Raw genomic sequence first — 19,296 nt, 5'->3', positions numbered from 1 at the left:
ATCCATCTGTCACCTGCGGTACCTGAGTATGAAAAATTTCGGTTTTTCAATGCCAATGTACGATGGTTCGAGGCTTCATTTCACAGCGGCATTAGTATATTTTTGACATTTGTGCTAGTATCTTATTGGCTTTTAATTTTCTAACCAAAATCCTGTATTCTAAAGGCGTGTCCGTAGATTAGTGTGTTGACTGGGTTACTGTATTTGATGGCCAGCAAGAATGACTCAACAAGTTACACATCGCATTCTAGATACAATCTTGCGCTTTTGCACTTTAGCCAAAAGGCATGAAACATCAAGTTTCAATCCACTGTTCAACTAACTGAGCATTTACATTTCGGCTTCCTGAAGGAATTCATGGATTGTGATGCACCGGAAACACTCAAGACCCCCGGCACTCAAGCTACGCTGAAGAAACAAAGATATGCAAGTCCTCATTGGAATCGAGAGATACATCCAATCGGAACAATGAATGTTACTATACCACATTCGAACCTTCCCCAAAAGAGTAAATTAAGACTCATTTTTCAAAGTGCTGACTGAAATAGCACATATGTTACTAATGAAACTCTAGCAAGCTCTCTATTGAGATTTTCGCCTGTATATTAAGTATCATCGACCTTCAAATTTACGCAGTCAAGACTAGGCGGAACACTCAGAAAAAGATGCTTGTTCTATCCGCCTTTGAGGTTACTTATGATTTGTGAGTAGGCGAAAATTATATGATCTTTTGCTGATTGCGGATCGCAAATGCACAGCGACTGCTCAGTGTAGTGCAATAAAAAATATCTAAATTTTTGCATTTGTTAAACATTTTGTCACCGACTGAGTTAACAGCGTATGCTGCGAATCCCTATGGAGGGTCGACAGTTATCGTGCATGTTTCTGTAAGTAGTACGCGTGTTTGCACCCAAGGAGCAGTAAATCCGGTTCAGCGCGCGAAAAACTAATAGAAATTATAACCCACGTATCTTAAAACTTGTTGAAATTTATTTCCGTTTGTTACAGGTCATTGGACTGGATGTGGACCTGATACTGAATGCTGACATCAGAGAACTCTGGGATTGTTTTGATCGTTTCACACATTCTCAGGCAGGTTATAGAAAGTTCACCAAAGATACATTTTGTGGATACTGGTGACATTTTTCGTTCTATTCCATATTAGCTAAAATGGAGTGTTCATGTGGAGAAAACAATAACCACAGATAATTTCGTGGTTTTCCTAATTCTTGGGATGCATTTTATCGGTTGTTTTAAGTGTGAAACCCTGTTGTTCTGACAATCATAAGGCTGGCTTCAACATAGGACACCTTTTTGGAAGGTCTAGCTAACTGTTTTAAGTCCAGTTGCATTTAGGAAGAGAGACTTTAAAAACCCCACACGCGTTTCGGACTGACACGTAACCAGTCAACCGAACAAGTGTACACCGAATTTATTAACAATGACAGCTGTTCACGAACAATCGCCACTGGATGTCAGTCGAAAGGGTTGGTTTTTTCGTGCTCTCTGGATTATTGTTCATCACCTATTTGATGTGCGTTTCTGCTTACGTGGAAAACTGGGTACCGGTCCAAGAGAGCCGTCGGGCGTTTTGCTCGCCTCATATTCCGCTGAAGGACATCAAAAAAAAGAAAATAATATATATCTTGACCATGTCTCAGTAATAAGTATACAAGCGAATTTTGACCGGCAGGTGATCCGAGAAGCAAACCGCTCAACTGAACGTACGACCTAATGGTATCGACTGAGGAGTGCATTCTTCACTGCCCAGGGCAATGTAACTAGTCCTTTTTAATCTCACATATGGAGCTGATCGGTGAACAGAGGTCCAAGCTATCCCTTGAACACACACATTACTGCGACCACTTTCACCAAATGGACATTTTGTCATAGGCTAATACAAAGAATAAGTAGGTTTTCTGGTCAGCTGAACATGCTAAGGAACATATCAAGTAACAAAACAAATCTTCAGTCAATGTCATGTTCACCTCGCTCATGTAGTCGACCAGGGCAATCATGAAAAACGAGCGACCCGTGATTGTAATCCGCTAAACAGATCAGGTCATTTATGTCCGTGGCAAAAATGGCCCTTGTTAATCTACTAAATTAATTAACACCGGTGACCCGTATGGATCATATAAGGGTTCAGTAAGTGACAAGCCATTTTTTTCTGATAACTACTCGTGTTTGGTTTCATAGACATTTGCAAAAATTGAAACTGCTCATCTAGATCTCTCATTTCGAGGCAACGTTTTGCATTCCAACACTACTTCGAGGAAAAAGCCACCAAACACACATCGAACAGGTTCCAAGAACTTAAGTAACCTAGCCTTTTCATGTATGGGGATTATAACAGTAGAGGTCTCATTGTGCGAATATGACCACCGAGTGAACTCTTTCTGTACATTGATGGTTTGAAAACAAAATTGTCAAGATGATATCCATCGACAATTTTAGGATCTCATCACACGTCCAACAAGCTACAAGTAGTTCAGAGAGAAAATTTTTTTCACGAAATGAGTGAAATAATCATCGGGAAAGTCGTTACTTGAGGGGCCGATCGGAGACCATGGTGTATGGATTTCATGACTGAACGATGAGCAACGCCATATCCTGTCTAAGTGCGAGTTAATCGCACTGCTGATAAGGAGAACATGCTAAGTTTTCAGATTACAAGTCGTAAGGTTGCGGATTTCAAACTCCCCCGCTTTGCGTCTGATGCGCACTGATGATGATTCCAAATAAGGGCAAAACAGATACAAAGTGCTTGTTGGCCCTTCTGCACAGCTTGGCCTCACCCACTGGATGAAATATCCACTAAACGCAAAGTAATGTGAGACCGTCATCCAGGTGAGAGTCCAGTATACCTGTAGGGTGTTTCTTAGCACTAGTGCTTTGTCTGGTAAGGTGCTAACACTTGCTAGTGTTTTGTCTTGTGGAGTGTTCCAACTTGATTAAATCTATCTGACGAGATTTTCGTTGCAGGTGATTGGACTGGTTCGGAACCAAAGTCCGTGGTATCTTCAGGGAGCGCAGAATACCGTGTGGCCCGCACTGGTAAGGTTCATACTGAACGCATTAAATCTAGTCGGTCATTATCACATTGAAGTGTTTCGTGCGTGAAGTGCGTCAGAACAACTGGGTAGGGGACAGTCACCGACACTCAGTGAACCAAAATTCAGGACAAACAGTCATCTACGGAAATGACACGAAAGTTTGGGGTTGACCGGGAAAGTGTTGCAAACCCACTCCACTGAAAAGATAATCAGAATTGGAACTTCTTGTTCTCGGGCTTAGCGTTAGGTTATGCAAGTTATTATGTACACAAAACTCCCACTTCTCTCGGGTGTTCATAAGTTGTTCATGCAAATGAATTTACCAACAGACTGTGAGAATTTACCATTAAAGCAGCACAGCTAAATGCCCATATCTTTCTGAAGCTTACCACGCAGAATATTGGATAAATCGGGACTTTTAAAATAAAGAGGTAGATCTTTTGCACCTTATAAATCTCTTACGTGGCGTACTATCATCACGACCCCGATAAAGCCCTTCGGAACTCTGTTGTTCATCCCACCAGAAGCACTAAATTTTCAGTCTAACTGATCCGAATAAAGGACCTAGCGGTGTGCAAATATCCCCAGTCCTCAGTCAGAAAAGGCTAAACTATGGTGATTTCAAAGTGGAAGTGGCCAACTGTGGAGAATCCATGCATGCCTTACGCGTCCCATGCTACTTAGAGCTCCGAAGGTATGCATGGTCAGAATAGGATTGCCACAGGTGCACGCTCAAAATCCACACTCTCCAGATCGAAAGCCACCGGGTGATTGACATCATATGTACACTTGGCTTTTGGAAGATCGATAACATCTCCTTAAAAACCTCGAAACAATTGATTGGTGATTACCAAGTCTTCTGTATGGATCCTCAGGCGTCAGAAACAATATCCCAACTGTTTCGTGTATCCAAATTCTTTTGAGGCTATACTTGATCCTGTGGGCGGAACAGATGAAATCAATACAATTTACAAATGACAAAAGCGGATTGATTATCTAAATTATCCCGCTGACTGATGTACAGCTTTTAGCAAATCATTAATTTGATTGATTTTACAATTTGTTCTGATATATTACATCTTTGTCTGTTGTCTTGCCTAGGTGATGCATTCATATATCGGCTAGATCTTTTTTCCATAACAGTAAACCATAATCGGGCAGCCTGTGACAGATAAATGAGCCAGGTATCAGAGGTTGTTCATAGTTCCACTGAATCACATGATGTGGTTTCCGTGATCAAAGGATGGGTGCTGCTTTCTCCCATCTACCTGAGAGCCAATCACACTCCTGATCAGCTACTTATGGCCAAACAATCAATTGTTCAGGCAGCAATCGAAATGAGTTGTCTGTACGAACCAGTACTTTGTTTCTGTCCGTTTTAGGGCTACGGATACAACACAGGTGTGATGTTGCTGCATCTCCAACGGATGAGATTGATGCGATGGAAAGAAGCTTGGCAAAGTGTGACGAAGTCTACTTTGCAGTATCTACCTCACGCCCCCTTGGCTGATCAGGTAATGGTGTATCAAAGGAGGATAAGAAGATTAAGTGCTATTTTCCACATATTTGTCATGACATGCGGTAGCTGATGACGTTCTCGAGTCGGCGTAATTTAGGGGTAAAATCGTACTACTGATTTAATTATATAGTAGCTCGCTTTAGATGCAACTTTAATATACGAAACCATCGTATTGCGCAAAATTTTCGGCCGAACGTTAAGCTTGTGAAACTCGAGTTTCTTTCCGTTACGGCACAGACATGGGTTGATGATGACCTCGTTCCGGAGGGATTGGAAACTCAGATAAACTCATAGTGAGTGACAGAACGGTATAATGCGTGCAAATATATACCATGACTGCTTCATCGAAAGGCACTTCGCTGGGTGATAAACCAGAAGTGATATTCATAGTATCGAAAAAGAACATTTACAGTGAGCTTCCTTAAAGTTTTTCGATGCTTTTACTCTGATTAAATAGACACTAAAGATACCCCTACAAAGGACCTAGAATGCAGCACAAGTGTGTGGGGAAGCATGTACGCGGCCTGTGCCACTGCCGCAAATAAGGCACCGACTTGAAGTGTATTCACGACCCATGAATTTCTTAGTTAACCTTCACCTATATGCAAACAGCTAGAATAAGCAGAGGGCTTGAAACACGAACAGGGCGCAGAGTGGGACTTAACTCAACTTACCAGATTCTGGCAGAACGCAGACGGAGAAAACGGCACTTGTATATACGTAATGCATTACCCATAAGTTTGTTGGGAATTCTTCGCCAGCGAACGACCGGTTTCGTCCTTCTTGGAGCTCATCAGGTTGGCGCATTCTTCAAGTTACCATCAACCTTGTGTTTTACTTGAAACCAAGGCAAATTCACTTGCCTGTAAACATCACAAACGAGGGATTTTGGTGGGTTCCAAATGAGTCTCGCAAAACCGAATTTCTTTGCAAATTAGTGTATTTCGCTAATTTCGTGCAATTTAGCTTCAAGTAGAACATAAGATTGTCGGAAACTCGGGGAGTGCGCCTAACTCATGAACCACAAGAAGGGCGTAACCGGTCGTGGGTTGTCGAAGAATTTTCAGTAACCTTATGACTAGTGCATTGCGTATAAAGATATCTATCCACTATAAACACACAACCCCCAACAAGTAAAAGAAATAACTACTGTGGCGAATGTTGTTAACGTTGAAAACACTGAAAATACGTAGCACATCGATCTGAGAAAAGGTTACCGGTTACTATCCAAGTGAAATGAGTTCTTTCCATTCAGCCTGCACGGTTACTATACGCTTATTTTCCACGAAATTCCACAAAGAAAACTTTTCTTGAGGACGATGTTGTAGATAGGCAGAAAGAGAGCAAACTAAGGCAGTCCTTGATGGAAATCCATATTCAATAGACGCTACAGCACTAGAGGTTCATCCGTGCATTAGCATTTTAGATTAGTCTATTTTCACCAAAGAGGCAACTTCCGGAGACCATTATGCCGATTCGTCGCGGAGTATGGAGTAGGTGTAATTTTTGAAAGATAGAGCTAGGCTTGTCTGCTCAAGGCTACTGTCCATCTGTCAAGATTGATTTATTAACCATGATGGACAGTTGAGTGCCTTTCCATTGGTGTCATAATTGTGGATATCGAGAAGTCAAAATGTGCACGAGGTTGCGATTTTGGATGGCTGTTCAAACTGCCTCAGCAAGGACACTACTCTCACTTTTGATGAGTGCAATACTCATGCGGCTCTTGCTATCTGTATATTTGATCTGTGTCGTAATTAGACTGGGTAAACTGTAAGTAAAGACAGTGAGAATGCTACTGCTAACCGATTAGGGATGCAACAGACTATAAACTGATCGTTGAATGCACATTAGACAACATTTCTATAGAAATTAAAAGTGCATTTCAAGAGGTATGCCATTTTCGAAGGAAAAATTACTTCCTAGCTCAGAGGGTGACGTGAATTTTGTAGAACACTCGGCTAACCATTGATGGTCATGTCCTTATTTCAGAATGACTGTGCTTCATCCACTTCATGATTTTCACTCTGAGCAAAAGGTGATGCGTTGCTGTCTCAAAATTAATGATATTCCTTTGGCTACACTTCTAAGTGACGTTGACCTTTTTCACACTGAGTACGACCAACCAGCAATCTGAAAGTATTGTCCATCAGTCACTTGTCTCTTGTTTGCACAAGGACACGTTATTAGCGTACCCTCACTTTGTAAGCAGCAGTCTATATTTTGTACCACAGGATGTTATCAACGCGCTTCTTGTGCAAATACCCGACGCCGTAAACGAACTTGCCTGTGAGTGGAACGTTCAGCTGAACAGTCGAGCTCAACCGATGCATTGTCCAGTTCACTGGCCGACTGTTCTGAATCCTAGTCCGAGTAGCATCAACTCACACGTCGGTCAACTGAAAATTGCACACTACAACAGCCCGGTAAAGCCAGAGCTGATGAACCAAGCATTTTCCGCCGAAGACGAGTCATCTCCTGGGGACATAGGTAAGTCGCCTAGTTTAGGTGTTTTATGTGAGCCATTTTGAATTGACGTAAGAATACACATGTACTTTTGCTTTGGTGAATTACCGGTTCTTGAACCATACCGGGGTAACTGAAACGTTGGAATATAGGAATCGAATTAGCAAAGGATTAAAAATATGGAGAAGTATGGGACTTCCACAGTGATTCTCAATATTTTTACTCTGAATTTAAAAAGAAACTCACTGATACAAAAGATTATATAACCCACAGTTTTTATCTCCTGAGAGTATTGTAAAGAAAAGGCGAACATCTTGGGGAGAGCAGTGCTACACAAAGCTTGAGATCCACTGAGTCCTGAGTGCGGTCTCTTAGTTGATTTATTTTAGTGACCATTATTCGAATTGAAAATACAAGTCAGAATATGTTTGATTATACACACTAGGGTATTGCAGTTCTGATGGATGAATTCCATCATTCCATCTGCAACCAACCATCGGCGTAAATTTTTGGTGTCACCCTTTTTTCCTCTCATATTCATTCTTTGTTTTCAGTTCTATTACAAGACCTCATTTCTCATCATCTTTAAGAATAACGTCTTAAAATGAATTCAAGCTTATTGGTACATGTGCAGTGATCTGGGTTATAAACACACACGTTTGAAAAATCATCGCACGAATTATTTTGTATGGTGGTGGTGTGCCCCGAAAGTGAAGGTTTTGTATACTATTAGATCAAAGGATTCGTTCAGGATCATGAGATCCGTTTCTCAAAAAACCGATACAGAAAGGGTTCTAGGTCCACACAAAAAATCTCGAAATCGATTGGTAGGGGAAATCAGTTGGGAGTTTTGTTAGACCTCCATTGAAGCCACTGACCACTCAATTCTGTGCAGTGCTGCGACCTTGAAAACGTCATCCCAGTAATTCATTCGAAAAAAATTGGGATGAAGCTGCCGTGGAACATTTCATTTCTTGGATCACATGAGAAAAGCAAAATAGTTGAAAAAGTATTCTGTAAGCCTTATTGCAATGAATATCCGGTTAAACACCCTTATTATTCCGCTTGAACATCAAAAAACAAACGGAGAGATCTCTCTCAGGTTCGTCAGTTTTATGACATGTTTTTAACCGGTATTGCCAATTGTAACTAACAATCATATGAAAAGTCAGTAATGCTGTATCGTTTTAGAGGAGTTTGCTACGCCACAACGAGTAGTCTAGTGGTTCGATTTTCGGACAAATTCTACCGACTAAATTTGATACTAGTCGTAACTCATCCAGAGAAACCTGTGAAGAGGTAATCCCATGGAATTCTTTATACAGAAGATCAGTTTCGAATCATCAGTGAAAGGGGTCACTGAAGCGTCTGTGTCAGGATGTAGCAGAACTATAATTTGACGTAAACAATTTCTCTTCCCACTATCTATTGTGACGATCTACAGGAGTCAAAAAATCTTTTCCGTCGGCAAATATTGCAAATTTCTGACTATCTGGTGCAAGGACAGTTTAGACTTGGAACATTCGTCAACACAGAATTAACCTGAACCTAGGTAAAGCTCTGGCCAGTCATCTGACATATTCGTCACATGTTACCTAAGGAAATAAACTTATGACAAGTCACTGTTCTGCTTCTATATCGAAATTTACACGAGACGTTTTCCTCATCGAAATGTAACTGCCTTTTGGTAACTCGCTTGTTATGGTGACTACTGTGATATACAGACTAAAGAAATTGCGACCCACTTATGTAGTTAGGATCCTGGCATGTCATACGGCTAGTGAAGACAGCTCTTTGATCGTCCGTGCGAGATCAAACATTTATGGGCACAACACAACGGGAAACAGTGACAAAGTGCTCAAAACGCGCGGTTAGCGCAATGTAACCTTATAAATGCCACGCGAAGCAGAGAACAGAATCCGATTGAATACTCTGAGAGCAGATAGCCAAGCTTATTACTTGAATGTGCATTATAAAAAGGAATAAAGAGGGCTATTGCCATGAAACCAAGCGGTAGTCATCGGACCTGAAATCTCCCACTGTTCCATAGTTAAACAACCATACCACTCACATCATCGCCAGTAGTGTAACCATAAAAGTAATAATAATAAAAATGAAATTGGTCTTCTACGGAGATTTGTGAAGCCAAAAATATTGCTTTCTATCCGTCTCAACTGCCCGCATAACTGTAAATGTGACAAAGTGGCGAAATGACTCATTGGGTGCATAGGTGGGTTGGATTGCGATCGATCACGCCATCAAATTTGTTCTCGCTACTAGGATGACCTGCTTTACAAGAGTGTAGTTCGGGGCTTGTGAGTGGCATGACAGGACATGATGACATTTGATGAGCAGTTTTAAACATTTCTGGCAGTAGTAGCTACGGAAACCTGATGCAGTCTTGGCGTCTTTTTAAACGTGAAGGCTAGTGCTTTTTCAAATTTAAATTTACCATCCAATTCCGAATTTACCGATTTCAGCCTTTTTTATGACTTTATTATCACCGTTTGTTTCAGAAGTTGGTATAGCAAAATAGTCTGACAACTGATAATCGCTTTACCTGAAGGATGGCATGCAATTAACCTAATGAAAATATTTTTTCATGTTTATTAACGGTTCGAAAATCTTTTTACGTTTTTCATTATCCATGTCTTTTCCGATGAAATTTAAAGGACTAAGACTTCGGACGAACTTCGTTCAGCAGTATCGATTCTTTCAAAATTTCGACGGCCTAATTCTCAAACACCGTGTTCGAGAACGGCGATCAGCAAATTGTGAAAGCTATGAGACAGACGAGGCACAGGTAGGTACTACCACTGTTATTTTCATAATCCACAACATTCCTGAAAAAACGATGTAATGTGAAAGATTCTGGTCTGAGCTTGAATTCTACTAAATAGGACGTGCGATGATTCTTCAACTCATTTTGTATTATTGGGCGACAGAGAGGAAGATATTCCCTTTTTTACCAAACATTAGTGGGCCGCCAGGAAACTACACATTAGGAGTCAACATTGTTTCTCCTTTCGTATATTTGGTTCCTTGATTCCTGCCATCTGCAAGGCCAGTCGGCTCCATTACGTCATTGGGACTATAGACATCTGTGTTGGGGCCAAGCACTTGTCAATACCGAACTATGGGTGACTTTGTGTATTGATTTTACCGCCCTATTCATACTGTCTGTTCAATAGAATGAATCCGTCTTGATTGAGCTATGACATTGTTTTATTAACCTAGGGGCGCGATAAGACATTCGAACAAGCAATGCATTTCTCATCAACTGAAGCATCAGGCTGTACACAACCAAGTTGTATTTTGCATTAAGTGAAGCAAAAATACGTGGTCACACTCAGCTTCAACCTATCGGTGGTCTACGAGTTAAGCTCCCTTTAAATAATTACCTCAAGGGCGTTGCATGGAGACATACGGTCACATTCAACTGATGCCTCCGGTAATACAGTGTATTTATAGTCAAACACATCCTCGAATGCGCACGTTAACGAAAGCAAGCGACGGGATCTTCTTCTATTTGATCCTTCAAAAGGACGATAAACTGAAAGATCCCAGGACCAAATTATTCACGCACATCAGACAGGGTAGTAAAACAGGACTAGAGCTTTCCAGTTTATTATTAGCCAGTCAGTTTCTGTGTCTGTCCCAAAAAATGGCTGCTATAAATTGGCTGTAGTTTTGCTTAGGAAGGCTTGGGTATGGATCGGTGACAAAAAGTTACATGCTTTTTGCTGAAAATTTCTTATTACGGCCTTGTAGTTTCAGTTTTATTTTGGAGGTTACGCATTACGAAACCGATGGATACTATTAAAAAATAGAGGCTTGTTTTGTACAGTTTTCCGAATTCTTTGGTCATACAACAGACCATATTCACTGAAAAGTTCTTTTGTTGTTAATAGTGCAACGACGTGTAAAGTCTGAGGCATCAACCTCAGCTACACATCTACACAAGGCCTCGTCAAAGCTCGCTACCTTTGCTTACCTTTTATTTTTTAAGAAGAAATGAGTGTCACAATATTTTAAGAATAAAATGGGATTCTGGCTTTATTTTTCATCTGACCCGCGGAACCATGTTGAAATAGTCAACCAACCCTCGATCGAACGAATTTCGGGGGTTCCTGAATTGGGCCCAAGTGATAACATATAGTATTCTGTATACCAGATCAATAAAAATATGCAGAAGATTCATCGGACTCCTTCCGTAAATCAATCTGTGATACACAAGCGTAGCTGATGGGCAAGTGCTTCTGTAATATATATCTCGCAGTTCCCAGCCAAAGGGTCACGCTGTAGAACCAGTCTATCAACACACGATTTGTCTTCAGTAAGGACGGAATGCCCCTTATGACCGTGCTCATTTCAAATGGTCCTGGTTTGGTCAGTGTCGCTTACCTATCTTGAGTCGGGATTAATGACCAGAGAAGCCAGTTTAAATTCATCACTTAGTTAGAAGCGTAACTAAGGAAGCATGTAGGCATGCAAACAGACAAGCAGGTAAATAACTAAATGAATAAGCAAATAAATAAGTAGGCAGGTAAGTACATGAAGGGGCGAGATGGCCCAAGTGGTTAGGGCGCGAATTTACTGACCGGAAGGTCCGTGGTTCGAATCCCACCTCTGCCACTCGACTTCCCCTGTCTAGACCTGGGCGACCTGGCAGTATCCCAGTCCTCGTGCGTCCTCCGGGTGGCATGGCAGCTAGGCACCGGAAGGATGTTACAGCTGAACGATTATTATTATTTGCATAAATAAGTAAGTAGCTAAGCAATCAAACATTACTCCGCACAGTAAAAGAATCCAATAACTATACTGTCAAAACGCACTTTGAATTTAAATTGATATCTCGCCTCCTCGACTCAAGTCAGTAAAAAAGACAATAAACTACTTTGGAAAGAAAATAAAAATGAATATTGTGTCACCGTTCAGTGCATATAAAGCTCTAGAGTACATTTCAGCTGCTATGCATATAGTTCAGCGGGACACGAAAAAAAATCTGTTGCAATGAATGATGGAGGTAAATACCCTTTAATGAAAGGAATCAAGGTGTCTCACATCCGTTGTTTATGATGTGCTGTGGAGATGCAGCTGGTGCACGGTCAACTTTGATTGTACAATGCTTAGCAACAATGCTATTACGTACTGCATTTACTTCGGCCCCAATTAGGATGACAGCAAGCTACTCAGCTAGGACCGAACGAATACGATTCACGATGTTCATGAGTGAACTAGTTCATCCTAGATATTAATAAAAACCCATAGGGGTACACCATCTCTCATCCTGAGGGAAAATAGCTTCAGTCGGACTCATGTGAACGACTATAAGATGAGTATGCTATTGCAGGAGCATTAGTTAGTAGTTTTTTTAGCATTCCAGGACATCTTACTGCATGTTGGTATGTTAGAGATTGCATTGTCACTAATACAAACTGATTGCCAACTGCTATTGCACTTCAAAAATTTGACAACTCAAAAATTCAAGTTTTGAATCCCTGATAAACTGATGGTAACTGTCCAGCTAGGTAAGGATGAACTTCTTGAAAGTTTAGTAAATTGGAGGTTGAAGAATTTATTTGTAGTGCGCTAACTTGGACTCGTTAATTCCAAGGTGTTCAAAGAAGACCGGACGCTGTGAGGTATAGATTCACAATTTGCGGAAACTATTCGAGGACCATGCCCAATCAGCACGTATAACTTTATCACCATTTGTACGAAGTAAGCATGGTCTGAATGTGACCTTGTTTTGCAACCTACTACTTCCAAACTCGAAAAAAGGTGTTTGATTCACCACTTGGTGTAGGGTCACGTCGATCTTTGCTCGCACAGGTTATCGCAGTTCCTTAAGTTGTAGATGTATTATGTTTTTATTCCTTTTAGGCCTCGCTTGCTGGAGAGTGTTCAGAACTAATTTCACAAGTGCAAATTCGTCACAGGATACATCCTTTCTACATGCACTGTGAACTAGAGCCAAAGGCAATACCGACAAAATGTGCCGAAGGTTGTGTTGTTGACCAAGACGCGGATGTCACTCTAGTCAGTCAACTTACATTTGACAGGTGAGAATGGATGAGGCAAATCTGCAGAGTTTAGTACAAAAGAAATGTGCTTCGTTACTTGGTTTGCCGAGGGAAGATCCATTCACGTTTACATCACTCTTTTGAACAGTCGAACCTGTTCCCATTGGTTGAAATTTTCTTCTCAGTTTGACCTGTGGTGGCCGTTATAAATGCTTCACAAACAGCAATTTTATTCCTGAAAGAAAAAATGGCCTTGAAAAATTCTCAAAAACGAGTTGATCATCGTTGGTTTGTTCGCTGTGCTGGGTAGTTCACTGGGCAACAGCGAACAAACCAACGACCATCTACGCCACTTAAGCTACCTTTATAGAAAACGCATTTAATAAATGAACTTTCCTAAAAGGCCAATTTCGTGAAGACAAACTCGGATGATGTTGGCTAAATAAGTTCAAGGTTAATGTGGTGTAACATTTGAAACAGATTATTGTCTTGGTTGGAAACAGACTACATAAATATTGATTGTGTGCAGTAAACGGATGAAGGATTTTACATCTACTAACTATTTAGTCTAGACCTATCCCAACAAGACCGTCATTTCAGTTTCAGTTTCTCAGTTTTTTGACAACAGTAGGTCTTACCCATGCGTTTTTCTCAAATGATGCAAACGTGTTGGATGTATATCCGTAATACTCTACACATAGGTTTGCTGAAAATTCTTCGACAGCCCATCTTGTAGCTCATCATGTAGGCGTATTTCCCGAGTTTTCGTCAACTTTATGTTCTACTTGAAACTAAAGTGCACGAAATTAGCGGAATACACCCATTCGGAAAAAATTTGGTTTTGCGGGAGACTCACCTAAAACCCATCTTAATCTCTCGTTTGTGATGTTTCCAGGTAACTGAATCTGCTGAAAATGAGCTTATTTCCCCAGAAATGTTACACTTTACCGTCCTTTCGTTGAACTGCTGTCCAACGACATTTAGGTATATAAAACTGGTACGATGGGGGAGTAGTACGGCAACAAATACGAATGATTTTTGTCGGTGGTAGACCCCATATGAAGAACTTGTCCAGTAAAAAAGTACGGTTATCCGGTTCGCTAACTTGACTTTCACATTAAAAACACTAATAGAAAGCCATTTCGGTGCTTACGGCTCACCTGACCACGCAGCACATATTGTGATGTTTGGTACAGTTAGCGACACATGTCAGAATGATATGTACGGAGATTCAGTTGGAGCAATGCTTATGAAGTCTAGGATAATCATGTGATGAATATTTTGTATCCCCTGCTTGATTGCAGGGAAACAAGAGTAAACTACTTCCCCCGTCTGTTTAGTTTTCGACGCACCTACATAAATGGTCACTACTAGCGCGCTATTAGTCGTGGATAGTCGCAGCCGTGACTAACCGACCACTTGTTGTGCAACTCTGAGTTTCGAATTCAGTAACAAAAATTAATCCGTGTATGCACAAGAAAGAGCCTCAGAATAGCAAAATGAAATATCAGAATAAAAACGGCAGCGTTACACTTAGTGTTTTAATTAATACGTCGTCAGCACAAACCAAATTACAAGCTAAAAACAGTTGACCAAAGTAGCTACGATGCGATTGAACGAAAGATAATTATCTTTTTACTTTTCTAAGTGTGAGCGGAGTAAGCTGCAGAAAGCCTATTGTGCTGCACGGTTGGGGAGTTGTGACGTCCCCACCGAAGCACATGGGTTAGAACAACTTCAGGGTCTGAATGAAGTATCACTGAACACATACTTATTTAAATTATCTCGGCAGCTGCTGTATTTCTATCTAGATAGCAGTCTCCAAAAGAACGACACCCAGGCTGACCAGCGTAAGTTTACTTCCGTGCTTTCCAAAAGGTAATACATGCAAGAAGTATCCTTGTATTTCCCTAGAAGTTTAATCAAAAGCAGGTGTAAACCACTCCACGACTCAAACGATAGTTAGTACTGTCTGCGAATTAAAGACAGATGAAGAATTTGAAGAACCATTGTATTCATTTTTCCCTGGGTATAGAAAAGCTCTATTCACCCAACAAAAGAAAGCGTACGTTCCTTTTAATTTCATGACAGAGGACAGAATCCATTGTAACAAAGTCGCACTAAGTTGTTGACGACAGAATATTGTATATGATTTTACTCATGCCCTGGTCTCTGCTTGCCTTCAGAATACATCGCGTAGAAGAGATTGCAAAGCGTTGGGAGGGGCCGGTGAGTTTGGCTCTTTACGTGACAGACCGAGATGCCGCGATCCTCGTGGATTTTGTGAGCCGATCACAACTGCTAGTCAACCGCACAAACATCGGATATCACCTGGTTTATGTTGACGGTGTAAGTTTATGGCCGTTTAGGAGGATTCTAAGAATTCGTTTTATTGTTCTTCATGTTCTCACCTGGTTTATGTTGACGGTGTAAGTTTATGGCCGTTTAGGAGGATTCTAAGAGCTCGTTTTATTGTTGTTCATGTTCTATAAATATCTGTTCTCCTGGCTCGAATGGAGCCAGGAGCAGCTAACCTAACCGCAAACACCAAGCTACCCCAAGTGTCTCCTATCAGAAAAGCTAGTGGACAAAACTGCAACGTTCGAGGGATTAGTGTGTTTTCTCATTTGCGCGAGGAAGCGGAGTGGTTTTACAACACTGAAATGTAGAATTAAACTTTGTGGTGTTAAATATTTATTCAAAAGACTGATAATAAAAGGGTTATGCTAGGTTTTCTGTGGTGTCGTACAGAACACAAGGAGCGTGCCAGTCTTAAGTAGCGGTCAAGTGTACATTCCTAAATAAATTGGTTTACAGCATAAGAGTTTTGAATTAGAAATGATATGCTTGATGTGTGGCCAATTTTTAGTCGACTATTTGTAAAGCGAATCGCAGAGTGGCTATCAAAATTTCTAGTGGGTATTCTGTTTTTTTCTTGAAATGCCTACCACTTGCAAATGTTGGAAAGCAAAACATTGGAGCATGTGACTTGTGTTGTTTGAGCAACTCAAATGTTTCAGAACAAGAATGGCCTCAGCTGTACCTAGAAATTTATCAGTGTCATGTCGTCTCAGAGAGGTTTGTTGAAAGATAATTACCCAGTTAGTCCCAAACACTTTCTAAATGATTATCAGTCAGATCATACGATGTTCGTATCCCTTAAGGACGAACGTCAGTCGAGTGATGTATATGTACACTAAATCGACTTTCTCCCGCTTGATTTCTCTATTACTGTCCACAGATTTTATACCCGATCAACAAGCTGCGTAACGTGGCGATGCAGTTCGCACAGACCAAGTTCATTTTTATACTTGATGTGGACTTTATTCCTAGTCCAAATATGTACAGCGAGTTAAAAACGACAATAGAGAGGCAGGTACGAGGACCGGTAAGTCAATTGTTCTCGGATTAACCCTTAAAAATATTGGAAATTACTACAATTGTATTTTTCTCATTTTCGCTCTCTTTACTAATAGATGGTACCCCTTGTAAAAACATACCTGTTGGAGAGAGTGCAATGGGCATAACTCGCGATTTCACAGTGAATCCTTTGGGCTGTAAACATCAGTTTCTGGTTTTTATTTCACACTAGTCATTCTGCCATGAATTGGAAAATTTCTTCCAACTTCTTCCTCTACTTTTCAGTTCCAAATCCAACAGTGGAATTTTAATCAATGAGAGTTTTTGTTCAGCTAAGACACTGAATTTATTATATTGATCAGTGGGTTGTTAGTGGAAGCTATAGCAATTGGGGAGATAGATCATTTCCAAGAAAGGTTCGCGTAGGGAACTCATTATTGGTACCTCACAGCAACAGTGGTGAATCATTTAGAAGTTTGGCAGTTTTGTCTTTCACCGACTACAGTAACCCACTTGATGAAACTGCTTATCGTTAAAGTTACCCATCCTTGACCTGATAGGCCGTGAAATACAATAAGTAAATCTACTGATTCTTTAATTCGGCAGGAGTGGATGCCTACTTAATAACGGTCAATATTTTGACTACTTTAAGTTTTAATTCTGTTAAGCGGGAAGTCTTTGTGATATAGCAGAATCCCACCTGAAATCGCAATAGGTTACATGAATGTTCAGAGGCGAAGTCCCCTCCATTAACGAGAAAATTTTGCTTTTCTTGGTTTCGTCTGTATAGTACTAATAAAAAACAGACCTGCTAAGCATAGAACAGTTGCTCTTTCTGACGAATAGTCGATACGTTTTTTAGCATGACACTTGCCAACTGATGTTATACATACATTTATTTCTCAAGAAGCTAACCACCATTCACAGCAAGACTGATGTATCTGACTTCATTCCTCAGCGTTCTCCTAGAGGATTGCGGCAAAAACCTCAGTATCTGCTAGATTAGGACAGATGAATTTTTATAGTTCTTCGTATTTTGCTATCAGCATTGAGTCTTATTCTTATTTTATGCATGTAGAACCCAGACTTCATTCTCTCTGTAGCACGCTGTGAATGGGTGGCTTAATGGACCATGGCTGCTTGGTAATCCCCCGTGTTGGTGAACTAATTGTATTCAGTCAGAAAGCTTATCTTCAAAGATTTCACTTCAGATAATTTTTATTATAAGCTGACTGGCTGACATGGTGCTACCTCCAACCAATACGACTATTTTTCTTTAACCAAATGGATGTTTGTTGACCCGGTTGTGTTGAGGATAACCTCACGAAAACTCAAGAGAACGATTGCTGGATTAGGCTATGTTTAAGGTAAAATAAATGCCAGGGTTAATACCTCACATGTTAGATTTTACTAATGAATATGCAAATTAAACTGCCAACACAAATGCAGACACTGTATTTCAGTTAAGCTGATGATCGTTCATGCTTTCTCTACCAGACAAAACCAAACTATTTCACAATGGATCAGCTGAAATGTTATGAAAGTTCGGCCGATAGTCTATCTCTAAGAGACCTCATTAAAGCACAGTGTTGAGCCAAGTAGATGGAATAACAGATTATTGGACAAACATAACCCACCGTTTTCCTTTGAGAAAGTTTTTCACCATTATGATGTGCTTACCATCCTTCGTCCGGCTCAGTGGGCGCTCCGATTTCTTCTGAAGAGTGTGTTGAGAAGCGCAAGGTGTATTCAGTTGAAGGGGTCCTCATTTTGGGATTTTTAGACGTATGTAAAATTGCTTTGGAAGTCCTGATACCTTCTTGCATAGCATAGCCACATCAAGCACTCGTATTCTTAGCTGAATACTCTCAATCAGTTTCCCTGGCCATTGTTGATCGTATCCAAAAAGTGAAATTGAAAAAAGAGATACAGGTGGCCATATAATCAATGAAGCTTCAAAAAATAGTTCAAATGCCATCCCAATATTCAGATAAACCGGCGGTTTTGATTACGAATAGTGCAACACCATAATAATCCTACCACAGGCAATTCCATCAAGTGTTAAAGTGCAAATGCGTCTCATGGGAGAGAAGAGTCTGGTGACGGCAAAAAGTTGGGCACTTTCAAAGACTAAATGGCTTTGCCAGTCTACGACGAGGGTCCGAGGATGCTCCTTTGTGAATAGCAAGTAGTTTACAGCTTTTGTTTTATTGACATCTACAGTAGCAAACAAAATCACTTCCGGGTATAAATATAAGTTGTTAAGCTTCCTCCAGCTCCTCTGAATGTTAATTTTAATGCTTTAACACACCTTTGAAAGTGGTCCTGAAGCAGACAGGTTCATCTGATACTTTCAAGGGGGGTGAACTCACGGTTATTGACTGTTACCAGAAAATACCTGCTTTAAAACAATTATGCTCTATTTGCTTTCCCTTAGGATAAGGCAACACAGATAGAAAGATGGTGCCTGGTTGTGCCTGCATTTGAGACTTTCGGAGAATATGTTCAGCTACCGGAAACCAAAGAAGCATTGCTGGCTCAGTGGGCCCAAAATCTAGTGGTTCCATTCAGACATGAAATATGGACTGCGGGCCACATGGCTACCGATTATGAGAAGTGGAAGAACATGTCAGATTTGTACGAGGTAAGGTGACCAATTTACGTGCTCACAGACCACTTTGTTTTTTGTTCGACTGAATCCAGTTACGGAGGTCATACGCGAATGGGTTTATACATCAAGTATTCTTCCGCCTAATAAGGACAGTTGAATACAGTGGTTCTAATTTTAACGTAACATGCAACTCGCGCACGACCAACCTGATTCATGAGGTTGGATCTGCGCGCCAACCTGATGTATCCCTTATTTGTG

The 19,296-nt window shown here is 40.7% G+C and overlaps 1 protein-coding gene across 1 annotated transcript in view; it reads left to right on the top strand.

Annotated features, from left to right (window-relative positions):
- Positions 1 to 19,296, top strand: part of T265_03580 (hypothetical protein) — a gene marked incomplete at both ends in the record, with an annotated part of 28,766 nt that overhangs the window by 5,581 nt on the left and 3,889 nt on the right. Inside the window, 9 exons of the mRNA XM_009168099.1 lie at positions 2,986 to 3,057; positions 4,439 to 4,570; positions 5,315 to 5,440; positions 6,753 to 7,065; positions 9,714 to 9,844; positions 12,928 to 13,106; positions 15,254 to 15,416; positions 16,309 to 16,455; positions 18,865 to 19,071. Coding sequence (XP_009166363.1) covers positions 2,986 to 3,057; positions 4,439 to 4,570; positions 5,315 to 5,440; positions 6,753 to 7,065; positions 9,714 to 9,844; positions 12,928 to 13,106; positions 15,254 to 15,416; positions 16,309 to 16,455; positions 18,865 to 19,071 — 1,470 coding nt within the window. The remainder of the gene's footprint in view (positions 1 to 2,985; positions 3,058 to 4,438; positions 4,571 to 5,314; positions 5,441 to 6,752; positions 7,066 to 9,713; positions 9,845 to 12,927; positions 13,107 to 15,253; positions 15,417 to 16,308; positions 16,456 to 18,864; positions 19,072 to 19,296) is intronic.

The sequence above is a fragment of the Opisthorchis viverrini genome (assembly GCF_000715545.1).
Source record: "Opisthorchis viverrini unplaced genomic scaffold opera_v5_52, whole genome shotgun sequence".
NCBI classification, from domain to species: Eukaryota; Metazoa; Platyhelminthes; class Trematoda; order Opisthorchiida; family Opisthorchiidae; genus Opisthorchis; species Opisthorchis viverrini.
The sequence above is the reverse complement of the archived record's forward strand: the minus strand, read 5'-3'. Positions and strand labels throughout refer to the sequence as shown.